The 18,336-nt window shown below is 41.5% G+C and overlaps 1 protein-coding gene across 18 annotated transcripts in view; it reads left to right on the top strand.

Annotated features, from left to right (window-relative positions):
- NRXN1 (neurexin 1) overlaps positions 1–18,336 on the top strand; it is a 1,901,072-nt gene that overhangs the window by 1,695,699 nt on the left and 187,037 nt on the right. For all 18 annotated transcript variants that reach the window (XM_073672110.1, XM_073672115.1, XM_073672114.1 and 15 more), the window contains one exon: positions 60–231. In XM_073672110.1, coding sequence (XP_073528211.1) covers positions 60–231 — 172 coding nt within the window. The remainder of the gene's footprint in view (positions 1–59; positions 232–18,336) is intronic.

Raw genomic sequence — 18,336 nt, 5'->3', positions numbered from 1 at the left:
CGCGCTTCACATTCTTCATAAGACCAATTCTAATTAGCGCTATTTTTCTTTGTTTCCAGCACCAAGGAAAAATTGGAGTCAAATTTAATGTTGGAACAGATGACATCTCAATCGAAGAAGTTAATGCAATTATTAATGATGGAAAGTACCACGTAGTACGATTTACAAGAAGTGGGGGTAATGCCACCTTACAGGTCGACAACTTGCCTACAATAGAGCGTTTCCCAGCAGGTAAGGAAACCTTATTAAAAGTTGTATTTTTTTTGTGTTATACTAATTATTAATTGTAGTATTTAGAGTAAAAATGAGAAAAATGATCATGATTATTGCCTTATTTACTGTGCTGGATAAAGGAAAGCAGTGCTAAAAATATATGATTAGACTACAACTTTTTTTTGGAACTGCATTTCAAGTTTTTATGGCCCATGGAAAGGATTTGACAAAAGATATACCTGTAAAATTTGCAGGAATATTTCAAAAACTTTGCAGAATGGGATGTTTTTTCTATGGTCCACATTTCCACTGCACATTTTAATTTTTTTTTTTTTACCTAAGCCTCTGTTCACACTAACGTTAATGGGGTCCATTTGGGTTTCTATTGGGCTTTGCATTATTTTTGGCTGCAAGAATAGTATAGCATGAAGTGCTGTTCTTGACATCAAAATACTAAAAGACAAATAAAAGTGTCTTAGACACTAATATGGTGAATTTTTTACTAAAAAGTCAAAAGAACTTTACTGTGTCCGCCATGACCTAAACATATAGCTCCACCGAAAAAAAGGAGTCCAAAATTTGATGTGTACAGATAAATATTTTGTTAGGACAGGTATATTCATATTTTGGGGAAGAAAAATACCCTTTAGTGATATTAAAAAGCCTATCTTTGCTATGTCTCTTAGGACAAAGGGGGGAGCAGTGTCTAGGGGTCATCAATGTCAGCCACACTTCTCCATCATAATAGTTAGTAGGCCTGTCTGTCCGCCAATGCCGACTAAATATAGCAAAGATAAATGGAGAGGAGAGATACAATTGATAAAACCCTCTTTTAGTCAGACAGGAATGCATCATAATATTAGATAATATACATTATCCTATGTAAGTACTGTGCATTTATATCATTAGATACCAAAGTGTGAGCTGTGAAAGAGGTATGCCCAAAAGCGACTTATCCACAAAGCTTAATGGGTCAGATTGTATTTGTATCTTAACATGTTATTGTTGTGTTATTGGATGTTTTTGTTATTTTTCTTATAGACTGAACTTTGCATGTTATTTTATGACTGTATATGGCCTGTGAACTGCAAACAAAAATTATGGTAGCATCTGTGCCAGAAATTTGACATAAAAAAATTTCTCCTAACTAACTCTGTTTTACCATTGAAAGAGTATAAGGGCTATTATGCCTTGGAGCCATTAAAGGGAATCTGTCATCCCCTGGCATTTATCTGACCTCTAATATGGGCATACAGGTGATAGAAATGTAAATCTATACTTACCTGTATGCCTCATATTAGAGGTCTTGTTGCTGTGAAATGTCTTTTTAGTCCTACAAGTTTCTGATGTGTTCTAGTCCCGGGGTCTGGAAGGAATCCCTGCCTCCTGTGGTAGTTACAATGTCCCCCCCCCTCCCTGCATGTGACAGCAGTGCCTGGATTTGGCTGCTGCAACTGCACATCACAGGGTACTGTGACAAGCAGGGGAGGGGGGAAACATTGTAGCTACCACAGGAGGCGGGGATTCCTTCCAGGCCCCGGGACTGGAACACATCAGAAACTTGTAGGAGTAAAAAGACATATCACTGCAACAAGCCCTCTAATATGAGGCATACAGGTAAGTATAAATTTACATTTCTGTAACCTGTATGCCCATATTAGAGGTCAGATAAGTGCCAGGGGGTGAGACATTCCCTTTAAGCATTTTTCAAATTTTATTTTCAGAGATGTTGACTGCTGTATATCAGTCTTGGGCTGTCATTCTTTTTACTCCATCTCTTCAGCCTTAGCTTAATATTTTATGCTAATATAGATAATTAAAAACAGAATACGACCAGTTTTACTTACCTTATAGAAATGTATCTATAACTATAAACTTCTAGGAATATTGTTAATGTTTTAGCCTTCATTTAAAAACTGGATAAAAAAAGTTACTTTATCACTTTGTTTTACAAAACTCAATTTTACAAGGTTGACCAAATTGTTGTGTTATAATGAGCCAAATATTTCTGAGAAGAATGTATTATTTTAATATTGCTATTTTTTTTTTGTTTTCATTATATTTTGTGGTAGGACGACTCGCTTGACCACCTCTGGAAGTAGACTCAGGAACCCAGGTTTCCTTTGCTGGCTTTATTAAGAGCATAAAGCGCTGCACTCCAGCAAAATAAACACAGCCTTACTTGGCTAAACAACAAAACAAAAGTTAAACTATAGCACAGTCCATATATGTGTGTGCGGTTCGCCCACACAGGTTATGTCCAGCCTTCAGCTTCCTCCTGAGCTATGGCTGTCCAGTCTGGAGACCTTGCCTTTCCAAACACAACACAGAGAGAGAAAAACAGGACTGAACATTTAAACGTTGCTCATCCACACCCGGAAGTGGAGGTATGGGGAATGACGTCCCTCCCATCACTATGTCATTCCCCTAAAACCACGCCCTTTAAGTGAGTTAACCCATCAGCATATAACATGCTGACCGAAAATCCATTGCTTTCCGTTCACACAGGTTAGCAACCTGTGCGACACATATCTCCCTTCATAAATCATTCCAGTGATTCTGTCACATATTCCCCCCCTCTGCCCAAAGCCGAGGTTTTGGGCACCTTCCGATACCAGACAGGGAATTTTAGAAAGGGCATCAGCATTCCCGTGTAACTTTCCGGGCCTATGCTCTATGTGAAAGTTGAAGTCCTGAAGAGCTAGGAACCATCTAGTTACCCTAGCATTTTTACCCCTCTTTTTCCTCAACCATCTCAACGGGGCATGATCTGACACCAACTTAAACTACCAGCCTAGCAGGTAGTATCTTAGTTTATCTACGGCCCACTTTATGGCTAAACACTCTTTTTCTACTATTGCGTAGTTTTTCTCACAAGACGATAGCTTTGTCAGAGAGTCTTCTCCAGGGACCTGGCTTTTCCCCATGCTACTTAGTCCGATTCCCATCCCCCACAAGTCCCAAAATAAAGAAAAATCACGGCCCAGTATGACAGGATGTATCAGGTCCTTAACCACCCTAACCTTGTGAGACTGGACACCACATTCTGTTCCCACTGTTACTGCAGCCACGGGATAGTCCTTGGCTTTGCCATGGATGCACCAAACGCCAACAGTTTTGGAAGGGATCAACTGGTGGAGAAGGGTAGCTCTAATTAAGGTCACCAGTGTTAGAACCTTGCTCTTAGGTTTTTTTTCCTTTGCTGGTCACATGACCTTGTTGGCCTATTTAATCCTGCTCCGCCCTTCTGGCTTTGCTGGACTTCATTGTATATCTACTTTCTAGCTAGCCTGTGCTCTGTGTCTTGCTCTGTTAGTTTGCTTGGTCTACTGACCTCTATGTTCTTTATATTTTGTTTGTTCGTCTGTCTGCTACTATTTCTGTTAGGAGGAGAATGCACCTTCTAACACTCCTCATGGGAGGTTGTTTGTGCCTGGGACCTTTAGGAGAGATTTGTTTGTTGAGTGTCACGAATCTCGGTTGGCAGGTCATCCCGGAATCTCTGAGACCAAGAGACTGGTGGGTCGCAGTTTTTGGTGGCCTGGATGGCAGAAGGAAGTCATTAAGTGGGTGCGTCAATGTACTATATGTGCTAGATCTAAGTCCTCACATACTCCTGCTGCGGGGTTGCTTTGTCCTTTGGAGGTTCCCAGTGCTCCTTGGACACATTTGGCTATGGACTTTATAACTGACCTTCCCCCCTCTGAGGGTTTTACTGTCATCTGGGTGGTCGTGGACCGTTTTAGCAAGATGTGTCACTTGGTTCCTTTCGTCAAACTGCCCTGCGCTAAAACTCTCGCTAAGGCCTTTGTCAAGGAAATTGTCAGACTTCATGGCATTCCTACTGACATTGTTTCTGATAGGGGTCCTCAGTTCGTGGCTCGTTTTTGGCGTGCCTTTTGTGATAGGTTGGGAGTTCATTTGTCGTTCTCGTCCGGATATCATCCTGAATCTAATGGCCAGACAGAAAGGAAAAACCAGGATGTTGAGCAGTTCTTGCGTTGTTTTGTGGCAGACAATCAAGAGGGGTGGTCTGAGTTTCTGCCACTTGCTGAATTTGCTCTGAACAATCATACATCTTCTTCTGCTGGTTGTTCGCCTTTTTTTTGTTGTTCTGGGAGACATCCGTCGTTTGGGTCGTTCTCCAAGTTGGGATCTGCCGTGCCTGAGGAGGAGAATTTTTCCGGTGATTTGGAGAGAGTTTGGACGGATGTGCGTGGTAATCTTCAGGAGGTCAACAGAAAATCTAAAGACTACTTTGATAGGAAACGACAGGAGGTTTTGTTCGCTGTTGGTGACATGGTTTGGTTGTCCTCTAGGAATCTGCGGTTGAGGATTCCTTCAAAGAAATTGGGTCCCAAGTTTGTAGGGCCCTTTAAGGTGCTTCAGGTTGTCAACCAATCTGCTGTTAGGTTGGAGGTTCCTATCTCCTGGAGAATTAATCCGGTATTTCATGTCTCTCTGTTGAAAAAAGCTGTTGTATCGGATTGTGCCGCCTCTGCCTCTGTTCCTCCGGTGGTGGAGGATGGGGAATATGAAATTTCTCGCATCCTTAACTCTAGATGGTATAGAGGTAGTTTGCAGTATCTTGTGGCCTGGAAAGGTTTCGGTCCCGAGGATAACTCTTGGGTGAGGTCGGATGATGTTTCCGCATCCAGACTTATCAGAGCGTTTCACAGGAGATTTCCTGATAAGCCTGGTCCTAGGGGATCCGGAGGATCCTCTTAGAAGGGGGGGTACTGTTAGAACCTTGCTCTTAGGTTTTTTTTCCTTTGCTGGTCACATGACCTTGTTGGCCTATTTAATCCTGCTCCGCCCTTCTGGCTTTGCTGGACTTCATTGTATATCTACTTTCTAGCTAGCCTGTGCTCTGTGTCTTGCTCTGTTAGTTTGCTTGGTCTACTGACCTCTATGTTCTTTATATTTTGTTTGTTCGTCTGTCTGCTACTATTTCTGTTAGGAGGTGTCCCTTATTCCTCCCAGTCCTTAGTACTTGTAGGGATTCCTTCCCCACATCTATAGGTCTCCGTACAGACTAGCTTAGGACTTTAGCAGGTCTGATCGCAGGATCAGGTTCCCTGTTACATCGTAGGGATTAAGCTGAGTTCTATCGTAGGGACAGATCTCCTCTCTTTCCTTAGCTCTGGTAGCAGAACATAACAACCAGACTCCCAGAGTCCAACAGTCCAAGCACCTTTACTCTATTAATGGATACGGCACATGCCTGCGGCCCCTTGCCGGGTCGACAGTCTGCACTGCGCTGGATAAGCATAATAGGAACCCCGTATTCCTAGGCTGCAGTCCATGGGCTCAGTGGACATATGACCTCGGACGGCTACTTGTCCAGGGTTGTGACACCGCCAACAGACTATATCTTTAACAACAATTCTTGTGGCACCTTCAGTGACAGTGGGATGCCCCCCAGTGGTGGCTCTAGACCCATTCCATGGTGAACCCGCCCACTTTTTAGTATCCCCCCAGTACTGAGAAGTAAATATATATGGTTTCCCGAGGGATTTCTCAACCACCTCTTACCTCTCTACCAGGCTGATGAAGTCATCTGTTTTCTGGGGATTGCCCTGGGCAACCCAAGTCTGTACCGACTTGGGAAGGGAGTGCACGTATCTATCAATCACCACCCGCTCAAACATCTGGGCGGAGTAGAGGACTCTGGCTGCAACCACTTCTGAACAAGATGCAGTAGGTCAAACATCTGCGAGCGAGGGGGTTTGTTGCTGGCATACGCCCAGTGGTGGACTCGTTGGCCTCTCACCGCCATATTCACTCCCAGCTTGTTATATTCCTTGGCATCCTGCAGTGTTAAGTCGAAATATGCCTTTTGGGGTTCACCCGACAAATATGGCGCCAGAACCTCTGCTCCCTGTTCTGGTGGAAGTCTCTCCCGATCAGCCACCTTCTCAAATACTGTCAAAAAGGCTTCTACATTATCCCCGTGGGTCATCTTCTGCATGACCTGTCTTACCACCTTCCTGACATGGGAGTCATCAATCGGCCCTGGGGGTGGGGCGGTTGCTCTTCCCTGGATGGCATCCGCCAGAAGCTGTATCTGCAGTTCCTGCTTCTGCTGGTGCTTTTGTTGCTCCTACTCGTACTACTGCTGCGACTTTTGCTGCAACTGGATCTGTTTCAGCAACAGTTTGGTTGTCTCCTGGTGCTGCTGCTGCATGCACTGCTGGCTCTGCTGCATGCTCTACTGGCTCGGCAAGTGCTGCTGGTGCATTTGTTGTTGGCTCTGCACCAGGTGCTTAATGAGCTCCTCCATGCTGTCGGACATCTCTGGCTGGTTAGCGGCCTTCACCCAGGACATCCACAAGCCTCTGTGGCAGGTACACGTGTTCCTGGAATCTTGCCAGCACTCTCACACCAACTGTGGTAGGACGACTCACTCGGCCACCTCCGGAAGTAGACTCAGGAAACCGGGTTTTCTTTGCAGGCTTTATTAAGAGCTTAAAGCTCTGCACACCAGCAAAATAAACACAGCCTTACCTGGCTAAACAACAAAAGATAAACTATAGCACAGTCCATATACAGTACAGACCAAAAGTTTGGACACACCTCATTTAAAGATTTTTCTGTATTTTCATGACTTTGAAAATTGTACATTCACACTGTGAAAAAGTAAAGCAGTCATCATAACAAAAGGTGGCTACTTTGAAGAACCTAGAATATATGACATATTTTCAGTTGTTTCACACTTTTTTGTTAAGTATACAATCCCACGTGTTAATTCATAGTTTTGATGCCTTCAGTGTGAATGTACAATTTTCATAGTCATGAAAATACAGAAAAATCTTTAAATGAGAAGGTGTGTCCAAACTTTTGGTCTGTACTGTATATATGCTGTCCTATACTGACAGCTGCCGTATTCAGCTTCTATCACCACTGCTCCCATCAGTCTTCTGCAGTTTGTGACCTGACTGATCGCTCCAGTGTTTGCTGGATGAGCCGGAGGTCACTTTTCTATGTAAGTCTATGAGATCCTCGTTCTGCTTCCCATAGACGTACATTGAGTACTTGTGGTCGTTACGTTACCTCTGACTTCCGGTTGTCAGAAGTTGTGGTCACAATGTGTCACCAAGGGATCGCTGTGGCACAAATAAAAATTGAACACGCTGGTGGGTGAGTATAAGTCTATATTCTGGAATCTTAGATTAAAAGCACCACTCCAGCGCTGAAAGAAAAAAGTGGTGCTTTGGAATAAAAATGTTTTTAAAAATAGTGGCCCCATGATTAAATATTTGTTTTCTGTAGCACAATGTAAAGCAGAACAATTGTTCATGAAAGTATCATTTTTCCTGTGTTTAGATATTTTTGTGACATACTTCTTATGGTGACCTTTGTTGGTTTTTTAATTCCCTTCCTTAATGTCCATAATATACAGGGCTTATAATAAAAATCCGCTTATAGTGCACTGATTCTTATCCACCGACCATTTACAAAATGATCCAGGTTGTACGGCTAAGCCTATGGCCATTTATGACCATCAGTCGCGGACCTATTTAGATGGATATTTATAACTCTAAGAGGCAGCATAACAAGTATGGAACAATAATATATAGACATAGGAACATTTTTTTTTAAATTAGCCTAATCGATCGAATATAATCTAATCCAGTATTGTCATATTTACAGGTAATGTCCAGCACTACAAAGAACCTGATTAACCTTTAATATAGCCAGCACATTTATGTTACTAATTTACTTTGATTATCCCTAGTTAGGGATGAGCAGACCTGTACTTTAAAGTTTGGCGTTCATGCCACACAGTTACTGTCCGGCGCTAAACGCCAAACACAGACTTTCCCCGGAAGTCCACTGCATTGTTCGGAGTTCCAGGGAAAGTCCGTTGCAGAAAGAGAGAGAATATTTTCCTGTTCAAAAGTCTGGGTACAATAGTTTTCAATGGGATTCGGGTTCAAGTTCTGGTACAGTTCCGGTACCTGAAACAAAGTTTGGAATAAAGTTCGGGTCGGGTAACAGAACACAAACTTCCATGGGTCTGCTCACCCATATTCCTAGTGTCTTGTTTGTCTAAATTAGTGTTACCCAATTCCAGTCCTCCAGAGCCACCAACAGGTCATGTTTTCAGGATTTCCTTAGTATTGGACAGGTGATTATGGTATCACCTGTACAGACAACAATTCCATCACCTGTGCAATGCTAAGGAAATCCTGAAAACATGACCTGTTGGCGGCTCTTGAGGACTGGAGTTGAGGAACCCTGGTCCAAATCATCCAAAGGTTACATGACTGCACTATCTTTTGGCACTTCCACTGAAGTTATCATTGGATGGCCCATGAGTCTGTCACTTCTGCTTGTCTTCAAGTGAGAATGAGATGAGAAAATTATTTATTGGATGCACAGCTGGGTAAAAGGGAACTTCATCATTAATGACGGTGCATTCTGATTCCCCAGAGACCCATATGGCATCTAAGCATGACCTCAATGGAAGTGCCGAAAGATCCAAATAGCGCACTCATGTGACCTGTGGCTCAATTGTCCCACCTGTGGGACAATGGGGGCAATTGAAGTATGTTCGAAAAATAAATGCGCTGGCTGCTTTGATAGTTAGAAAGGCTTTTGTGGTGTTGGATACCACTATAACCTTATTCGTTTTGTTGCTTAAAATTTCTCTTTAAAAACTATATTCTGTATTAGGATTTCTCAGAAACTAATTAATTAGAGCATAGTATAACTAAGCTTATAGATGTGGCCAGAATAAGTAGAAAGTGCAATTGTGTTTTCACCAAACCGGCTTAAAAAGGCGAAATAATCCTTTAGATACACACTTAGGCTTTCTGCAGCTTTTCATAGGCATCTAAAGCTTTAGCAAAATATAAACTAGATAAACAAGTAACTGTTCACTCGGAAGATAAGAGCACAGTCATTTAGACCTGAACACTTCCACATTTGAGGTAGCCATAGTTACCAACATTGGTACAAAATTAATCTACATCTTCGGCCACCAGAAAAACCCTTACATCTAAAACCAAAATGCTAAATAATTTGTGTTTCTAAATTATATACAGGGTATGTAGGGTGCTACTGAGCCATCACAAATCCAGATGATTCATTTTAAGCACCATACATTTTAACACAGTATGGCTTGCCACAAATTGATTTTGATTCTCTCGCTTAGAATTAAATTGTATAGCAATGACACATACTTGAAGTGTGTAATAGTTTTAATCCTGTACATTTGTGCCAATGTTCTTCATCTACTATGAGACGCAAGCCCAGCATGATGTAAAAGAAGCAAAATGTTTTCTCCATCAGTGGCTGCATCTCATAACCAAGTTCTAAGAAGTAAAAAAAATATATATCACGTTAAAGAACATTTTAGATCTTCCTTCCTATAAATATTTTCAACCAACTTCTTTTATTGAAACATTATTTTTTTATGCAGATATAATGTTAACATTCTTTAGATATTTATGGTACAAAACATATAAATTTGTACAATGAACTTTAAAGTTTAAATACGTTTTCAAAACGCGAAAAAAAGTTGCAGCTAAAGACAAAAAAAAAGTTTTCAAAAAGGATAAAGTTACAGCTAAAGAGAAAAAATAAATAATTTTTATACAGACTGTAAGTATTGATTAGCATTACAGGGTTAGGGATAGGATAGTGCAGGGGCTAGTGGATGGGAGTCCTGAGATATGTCTCTTACCTGAAGGCTTCCCCTGCTCCACTTTTGATTAGACATCTGAACGTGATGTCATCGTACTGGAATGATGCACAAGTGATGTGACGCCAGGCTGGCTAGACAATAGAACAGACTCGGATATTGGCAGATAGGCGTCAATTTCTAGGACTCCTATTTGGCAGCCATATATCACTGATGTGACTGCTGGATCTGGTCCTAGGAGTCAATTAACACCATCTCTCATTTTTTATCATATAAAATGTAAAAATAATATTTTCTTAAATACTTAAAATATATATACAGTCCTGCTCATCGCTATTGACACTTATGTAGTTTAAGAACATAATGTGAAATATCTCCTGAAAAAAATGAATCAAGTGAAACAGTTTTTTTGTATAGAGCACTCATGTTAAATACAAAAAAACAAATTATAAACATAGTAACATAACATAGTTTGTAAAGCCGAATAAAGACTTGCGTCCATCAAGTTCGACCTGTTAGTTCTGTAATTGCTAAAGTTGATCCAGAGGAGGGCAAAAACCCCAAATGATTTGGCCAATCTTCACCTGAGGAAAAATTCCCTCCCGACTCTGAAACCAGCAGTCAGAATAAATCCCTGTATCAACCTACTATTTTATTTTATTTTTAAGTATATGCTGAAATCTGCCTGGTATCTAGAAATGCATCCAGTCCCCGCTTGAACTGGTGTAGTGAATCCGACATTACCGTCTCCTCACTCAGTGAATTCCATATTCTCACTGCTCTTACCGTAAAGAACCCCTTCCTATGCTGGTGCTGAAACCTTTTCTCTTCCAGTCTTAGTGAGTGCCCTCTTGTTACCGTAATATCCCTCCTTTTGAACAAATCCCGGGCAAGATCTCTATACTGTCCCCTAACATATTTGTACACATTTATTATGTCCCCCCTCAACCTTCTCTTTTCCAGGCTGAATAGTCCCAGTTTTGCCAACCTCTCTGGGTATTGCAGTCCCTCCATTCCCTTTATTAATTTTGTTGCCCTCCTTTGTACCTTTTCAAGCTCATTTATATCCTTTCTATATATTGGGGCCCATAACTGAGCACAGTATTCCAAGTGTGGTCTGACCAGTGCTTTGTACAGTGGAAGAACAATGTTCTCATCCTTTGCAGCTATACCTCTTCTGATACATCCCAACAATAATTTAAAACAAAAAAACAATGGGAGGGAAAAATAGAAAAGCCTAAAGCTTGTTGTGACACTGTTATTGCACCCTCTACATTAATTTAGTAAGGAAACACATTTTGACTCGCCTGTGGTAAATCACAAAAGAGATTCACCTGTGATTAATTGTCGGTGCCCATGTGACATGAATTAGCCAGTGAATGATGACTTCAGTGTTTTAAAAAGCCACATGCCAGGCCCTGTTCCTTTGTCACAATGGTAAAGACAAAGGAGCCGTTTCAGGACATCAGAACTGCTATTATTAAAAAGCACAAGACTTCCAAAGAGTATAAAGTCATCTCCAAAGACCTTGGTATCCCAGTTTCAACAGTGTGCAATGTTATTAAGAAGTTTGCCAAGCATGGAACCATCAACAACCTCCCTGGATGTGGAGGAAAGAGGAAAATTGACAAGATATGTCTTCGAAGGTTGGTGCAAATGGTGGATAAAACACCACGTCAAACATCCAAAGACCTGAAGGCCAACCTGGAACAGTCTAAGGCCATGGATTCAAGAAGTACCATACACTGCACACTAAACCAAGGAGAGCTTTATGGGTTAAATCAAGGGAAGAAACCATTGCTGAAGAAAATACATAAAAAGGAACAACTGATCTTTGCCAAAAAAGTCCCTTGACAAACCACAATCCTTCTGCGGACAGTCCCATTGAAAATCTTTGGGGTGAGCTGAAATCTGCCTTTGAGAAAAAGAACCCTGTAAACATTTAAGAGCTTGAACAAACTGCAAAGGAAGAATGGAAAAAAATTCCAGCTGAGAAGTGCAAGAAGCTTATAGATGGCTACAAGAAACGTTTGGAGGCTGTCAGCAATGCCAAAGGGTGTGCAACCAAGTATTAACTAGGGGTGCCTTTATTGCTGCACATGCTGTTTATTCTGTTTCTTCTTTGAAATTACAACATGGAAGTTGAAAAACAATGTTTTATTGTTGTATTACCTTGGACCACTAATTAAAAAATCCTGAGGATATAACTTTCGTACATTTCCATTTATTGCTGAAGATATTCTACAGTCTATGAAAAAAATGAAGGGGTGCCAATAATGGTGAGCAGTACTGTATATATATTTATACCGTGGGGGAAATCAGTAGTTGATTCCTTTCTGTTTTTGTAAGCTTGCCCGTTGACAAAGACATGAACAGTCTATAGTTTTAAGGGTAGGTTAATGTTAACATTGAGAGATAGAATATCCCCAAAAAATCAAGAAAATTACATTGTATAGATTAGATAATTTTTTTTGTATTTTGCAGTGAGAAATAAGTATTTGATTCCTCTGGCAGACAACACTTAATACTTGGTGGCAAAACCCTTGTTGGCAAGCACAGCAGTCAAATGTTTTTTGTAGTTGATGATGAGGGTTGCCCAAATGTCAGGAGGAATTTTGGCCCACTCCTCTTTGCAGATCATCTCTAAATCATTAAGATTTTGAGGCTGTCGCTTGGCAACTCGGAGCTTCAACTCCCTCCATAAGTTTTCTATGGGATTAAGGTCTGGAGACTGGCTAGGCCACTCCATTACCTTACTGTGCTTCTTTTTGAGCCACTCCTTTCTTGCCTTGGCTGTATGCTTTGGGTCATTGTCTTGCTGGAAGACCCAGCCACGACCCATCTTCAATGCTCTTACTGAGAGAAGGAGGTTGTTTTCCAAAATCTCGCAATACATGACCCCATCCATCTTCCCTTCAGTACAGTGCAGTCGTCATGTCCCCTTTGGAGAAAAGCATCCCCAAAGTATAATGTTTCCCCCACCATGCTTCACGGTTGGGACGATGTTCTTAGGGTTGTACTCATCCTTCTTCTTCCTCCAAACACGGCGAGTTGAGTTAATGCCAAAGAGCACAATTTTTGTCTCATCTGACCACAGCACCTTCTCCCAATAACTCACAGAATCATCCAGGTGTTCATTGGCAAACTTCAGATGGGCCTGCACATGTGCCTCCTTGAGTAGGGGGACCTTGCGGGCACTGCAAGAATTTTAAACCTTTAAGGCTCTATAGAGTACAAGTCCTCTTTTTCTCTGAAGAGGCAATTTGCATATTAAATTTCCCACAGGAGCATTGCATGGCGAATAAGCCTCCTTACCTTGACGTACCAGCTTTGGTGTGTCACTCTCCTTAAGGAGAAACGCTACCCCTTAGACCTCTAACCTTTAAGGCGTAATGTGTTACCAATGGTTTTCTTGGTGACTGTGGTCACCAGCTGCCTTGAGATCCTTAACAAGTTCCCCCCATGTAGTTTTAGGCTGATCTCTCACCTTCCTCATGATCAAGGATACTCCACGAGGTGAGATTTTGCATGGTGCCCCAGATAGATGTCGATTGACAGTCATTTTGTATTTCTTCCATTTTCTTACTATTGCACCAACAGTAGTCTCCTTCTCACCCAGCGCCTTATTTATGGTTTTGTAGCCCATTCCAGCTTTGTTCAAGTCTATGATCTTGTCGCTAACATCCTTAGAAAACTCTTTGGTCTTGCCCTTGTTGTAGAGGTTAGAATCTGACTGATTAATTGAGTCTGTGGACAGGAGTCTTTTATACAGGTGACTATGTAAGACAACTGTCTTTAATGCAGGTAATGAGTTGATTAGGAGCGTCTAACTGGTCTGTAGCAGCCAGAACTCATAATGGTTTGTAGGGGATCAAATACTTATTTCTCACTGCAACATTCGAAAAAAATTATCTAATTTATACAATATGATTTTCTTTATTTTTTTTGGATATTCTATCTCTCAATGTTAAAATTAACCTACCCTTAAAATTATAGACTGTTCAAGTCTTTGTCAGTGGGCAAACTTACAAAAACAGCAAGGGATCAAATGCTTTTTCCCCCTACTGTATATATACCATATTCTTTGCTTTATAAGATGCACTTTTTCCCCCCAGATTTGGGAGGAAAATAAGGGTGCATCTTAGAAAGAGAAAGTATCTTACCGGCTGCAGTGGAGTGAGTCCTGGAGATGCGAACGGGATGCTGAAGGACCGGGTGTTCGGAGGTGGTTGCGGTCCCCAGGCTGCGGTCCCTGGGCTGCGGTTCCAGGGCTGCGGTCCTCGGGATTGCAGTAGGTGTCCATGGCGGGGGGCTCCGCCAACATTTTGTAAAAGCCGGAGCCCCCCACCTTCCATACTGTTCCATACGGTGGTCTCCGGCAAAATGGACGCTGGAGGCGGCACAAGCTCCCGAGATCTCAATCTGAGCATGCGCCACCTCCGGCAGCCATTTTCCCGGAGACTGACACATGGAACAGTATGGAAGGTGCGGGGTTCCGGCTTTTACAAAATGCCGGTGGAGCCCTCACACCGGACACCTACTGCAAGCCCGGGTACCGCATCCCCAGAACCGCAGCCCAGGGACCATAGGCCGGGGACCACAGCCTGGGAACCGCAAGCTGGGGACCGCAACCTGGGGACCCCAGCCCCGGAACCGCAGGCTGGGGACCGCAGCCCGGGAACCGCAAGCCGGGGACTGCAGCTCGAGGGCCGCAGCAATATTCTGACTCCTGCATCGACCCTGCCACCTGGGACCCCACTCCACTAACACCTCAGCCCCCTAGGTAAGCTGATTATAACACGCACCAGTTTATAAAAAAACATTTTTTTCTATTCTCTACCCCGAAATTTGGGGTGCATCATATATACCGGTGTGTCTTATAATCCGCAAAATACGGTACATATATACATTTGTATAATAATAAAATAGAGATGATAAGATTTAACTCACAATACACAATCCAGCAGCCACTTCATTAATCTGTAATTTAATGGGCAAATTTATGTATAATGTATACATATAAATTTATGCCCCAAAATTTGGAGAATGGTCTATTTTTACTGTTCTTTAAAAAAAGGGCTGGCAGTAGGGATGAGCGGACCCGTGGATGTACGTCAAGTTCGAGAGAACTTTAGTCCAAAGTTTGGTTCGGGTACCAAAACTCTACCCAAACTAGAACCCAAACCCAAACCCCATAGATGTCTATGGGGACCCGAACTTTGGTGCTGTAAAATGGTCATAGTAAGGGCTAGGGGCTGCAAAAGCCTCTCTCTCTCCTCTGAATACTTCTAGGAGAAGTCTGTTTTCGGAGTTCAGCACCAAACACGATACAAACCCCCAACTTTACAGTTCAGGTTGGCTCATCTGAAGCTGGCTGGCATCATATATTTTTTTTTATTGTTTTGCTTTTTTCTTTGAAACATAATTATAAAATGCAAATCATTCCTAAATTGGAATCTTTTTGAACATACAACAATGCTCTTTAAAGAGATAGGCTAATAAGCAATAGCTGTTTATGAAATACAATACTCCACTCACTGTTTCCTTGTCGCTTCTGTTTCGACACTGCCTGATGCATCCAGTCTGATTGAGCCAATGATTGAATACTGCAGTCACATGTACCTCTGTCAGGATGTAATCATTACAGTACGGAGGGAGATCCTACCAGTTGGGCACCAGGCAGCTTCAGAATAAGATGTAAGCTGTAGAATAGAATACTTGTTTTTTTAAACCCATTCTAAAAAGACTTTAATCTCCAGACAATTCCTTTAGGACAATTTTTTTTTACATTTTTACAATAAGAATCTGTTATAAAATATAAATTCATATATTATATAGGGTATTAAGTGATATTTTTCATTCCAGAAGATCACATAAAAAATATTTGTTCTTTAAGAGTAACTGTCATTTTATGTATTTTCCATAATTCAATAGTACACATGAAAATAAGAAACTTTGTAACACACAGTATTATTAGAAAAATCTGCTTCTTTCTCCTCTTAGACTGTTCCTTCATTCTCAATAGTCTCAAATCATGTGTACAATCTATCTTCAGTGAATTCAGATTTTCCCATTACTGAGATACAAGATGATAGGTGGTGATTATAAAATTCTATGGAGAATCCTCCTTCCTTCTCCCCCTCTTCTAACCATAGAATTTTAAAAGCACCAAGTGTCATCTCAGCAACAGGAACATCAGTCTTCACTGAATACAAATCTTACCACATGAATTGAAAGGGCAAACTTAATCCAGGAGGAGAAAAAAGCTTATTTCTCTGATAAGATCTATTACAAAGCCTCTAATTTTTATGTGTACCTATTGAATTATCAATTAAAAATGTAAACTCTTTAAGGTCTAGTCTTTCATTTGGATGTTTAGGCTCTTTGATATTTTTAATTTTCCATCTGATTTTATTCTGGTTCTCACTCCATTTTCGCACTTCACAGCACAATTTTCATTGTTAAAAACCAAGGTCTTAAAGGGGTCTTCCAATTTCAGAAAACTCCTGTCTTTAGGTATAGTTTGTTTAAAATATATACAGTACAGACCAAAAGTTTGGACACACCTTCTCATTTAAAGATTTTTCTGTATTTTCATCACCATGAAAATTGTACATTCACACTGAAGGCATCAAAACTATGAATTAACACATGTGGAATTATATACTTAACAAAAAAGTGTGAAACAACTGAAAATATGTCTTATATTCTAGGTTCTTCAAAGTAGTCACCTTTTGCTTTGATGACTGCTTTGCACACTCTTGGCATTCTCTTGATGAGCTTCAAGAGGTAGTCACCGTAAATGGTTTTCACTTCACAGGTGTGCCCTGTCAGGTTTAATAAGTGGGATTTCTTGCCTTATAAATGGGGTTGGGACTATTAGTTGTGTTGTGCAGAAGTCTGGTGGATACACAGCTGATAGTCCTACTGAATAGACTGTTAGAATTTGTATTATGGCAAGAAAAAAGCAGCTAAGTAAAGAAAAACGAGTGGCCATCATTACTTTAAGTAATGAAGGTCAGTCAGTGCGAAAAATTGGGAAAACTTTGAAAGTGTCCCCAAGTGCAGTTGCAAAAACCATCAAGCGCTACAAAGAAACTGGCTCACATGAGGACCTCCCCATCTATTTAAAACCGTGGTTTCGCCATCACACGGATCACATATAGGTTTTCAGAAAATACTGCCATTTCTGGCCTCCATTAAATTTTTTTTTCAGTGTGTCAGCAAAGTTTTTGACACTGGTGTGCTGTTCAAATCAGTTACCTACAGGCCAGGTATTTAAAACTGTGTTTTCTCCGTCACACGGATTACATATACGTTTTCAGAAAATACTGCCATTTCTGGCCTCCATTAAATTTTTTTTTCAGTGTGTCAGCAAAGTTTTTGACACTGGTTTGCTGTTCAAAACAGTTACCTACAGGCCAGGTATTTAAAACTGTGTTTTCTCCGTCACACGGATTACATATACGTTTTCAGAGAATACTGCCATTTCTGGCCTCCATTAAAAAAAAAATTCAGTGTGTCAGTGAAGCAATTGACACCAGATTGCTGTTCAAAATAGTTACCTACAAGCCAGGTATTTAAAATTGTGTTTTCTCCGTCACACGGATTACATATATGTTGTCAGAAAATACTGCCATTTCTGGCCTCCATTAAAAATTTCTTTCAGTGTGTCAGTGAAGCAATTCACAGCAGTTTGCTGGTCAAACTACTTACCTACAGGCCAGGTATTTAAAAGTCTGTTTTCTCCGTCACACGGATCACTTATAAATTCGCTCCAAACTCAGTCATTTATAGTGAGCATGGAAGATACTGTCCTCCATTTAAAATGGGCAAGGCACGTGGCAAGGGATGGGGACCAGGACGTAATGGTAATGGTGCATGCAGAGGCCGAGGACAAGGCGATGGGCAAGCCGAAATTGTGCCACAACAAACACCCACATCTTCTCGCCTGACCTTCCTGTCCCAATTTCTAGGGGACCGCAGCATAGCACTATTGAACCCAGAGCAGTGTCAAAAGGTTGTTGGTTGGATAGTGGATAATGCTTCCAGTCACTTAGCCACCACCACCACCAACCTGTCTTCCACACAGTCAAGTCTCAGTAGACGTGAGTCTGGACTGCATATTCCTCACCCTGATCCTCCTTCCTCCCACCATGCCGAGTACCCAGAGACAACTGATCCCACACTTTTACACTCTGAAGAGCTGTTCACTTTTCCATTTATAGATACGGGCCTCTCGCCCAGTCCACTTGAAGTGGGGCAAGAGGAGATCGCATGTAGTGATGCCCAAATATTTGAGCAGCCACGGTCACGCAAAGGCGACTGTGGGAAAGTGTCACAAGAGGTGGACGATGATGAGACACAATTGCCAGAAAGTCAGGAGGAGAACCAGGGTGCGGAATTGGAATACGAGGTGGTGGATGATATAGTAACTGACCCAACCTGGCAGGAGGACATGCAGAGCGAGGACA

The sequence above is a fragment of the Phyllobates terribilis genome, unplaced genomic scaffold (assembly GCF_046119375.1).
Source record: "Phyllobates terribilis strain yellow unplaced genomic scaffold, ASM4611937v1 Scaffold_3__8_contigs__length_932513732, whole genome shotgun sequence".
NCBI lineage: Eukaryota > Metazoa > Chordata > Amphibia > Anura > Dendrobatidae > Phyllobates > Phyllobates terribilis.
This window is presented reverse-complemented; position numbering and strand designations above follow the sequence as displayed.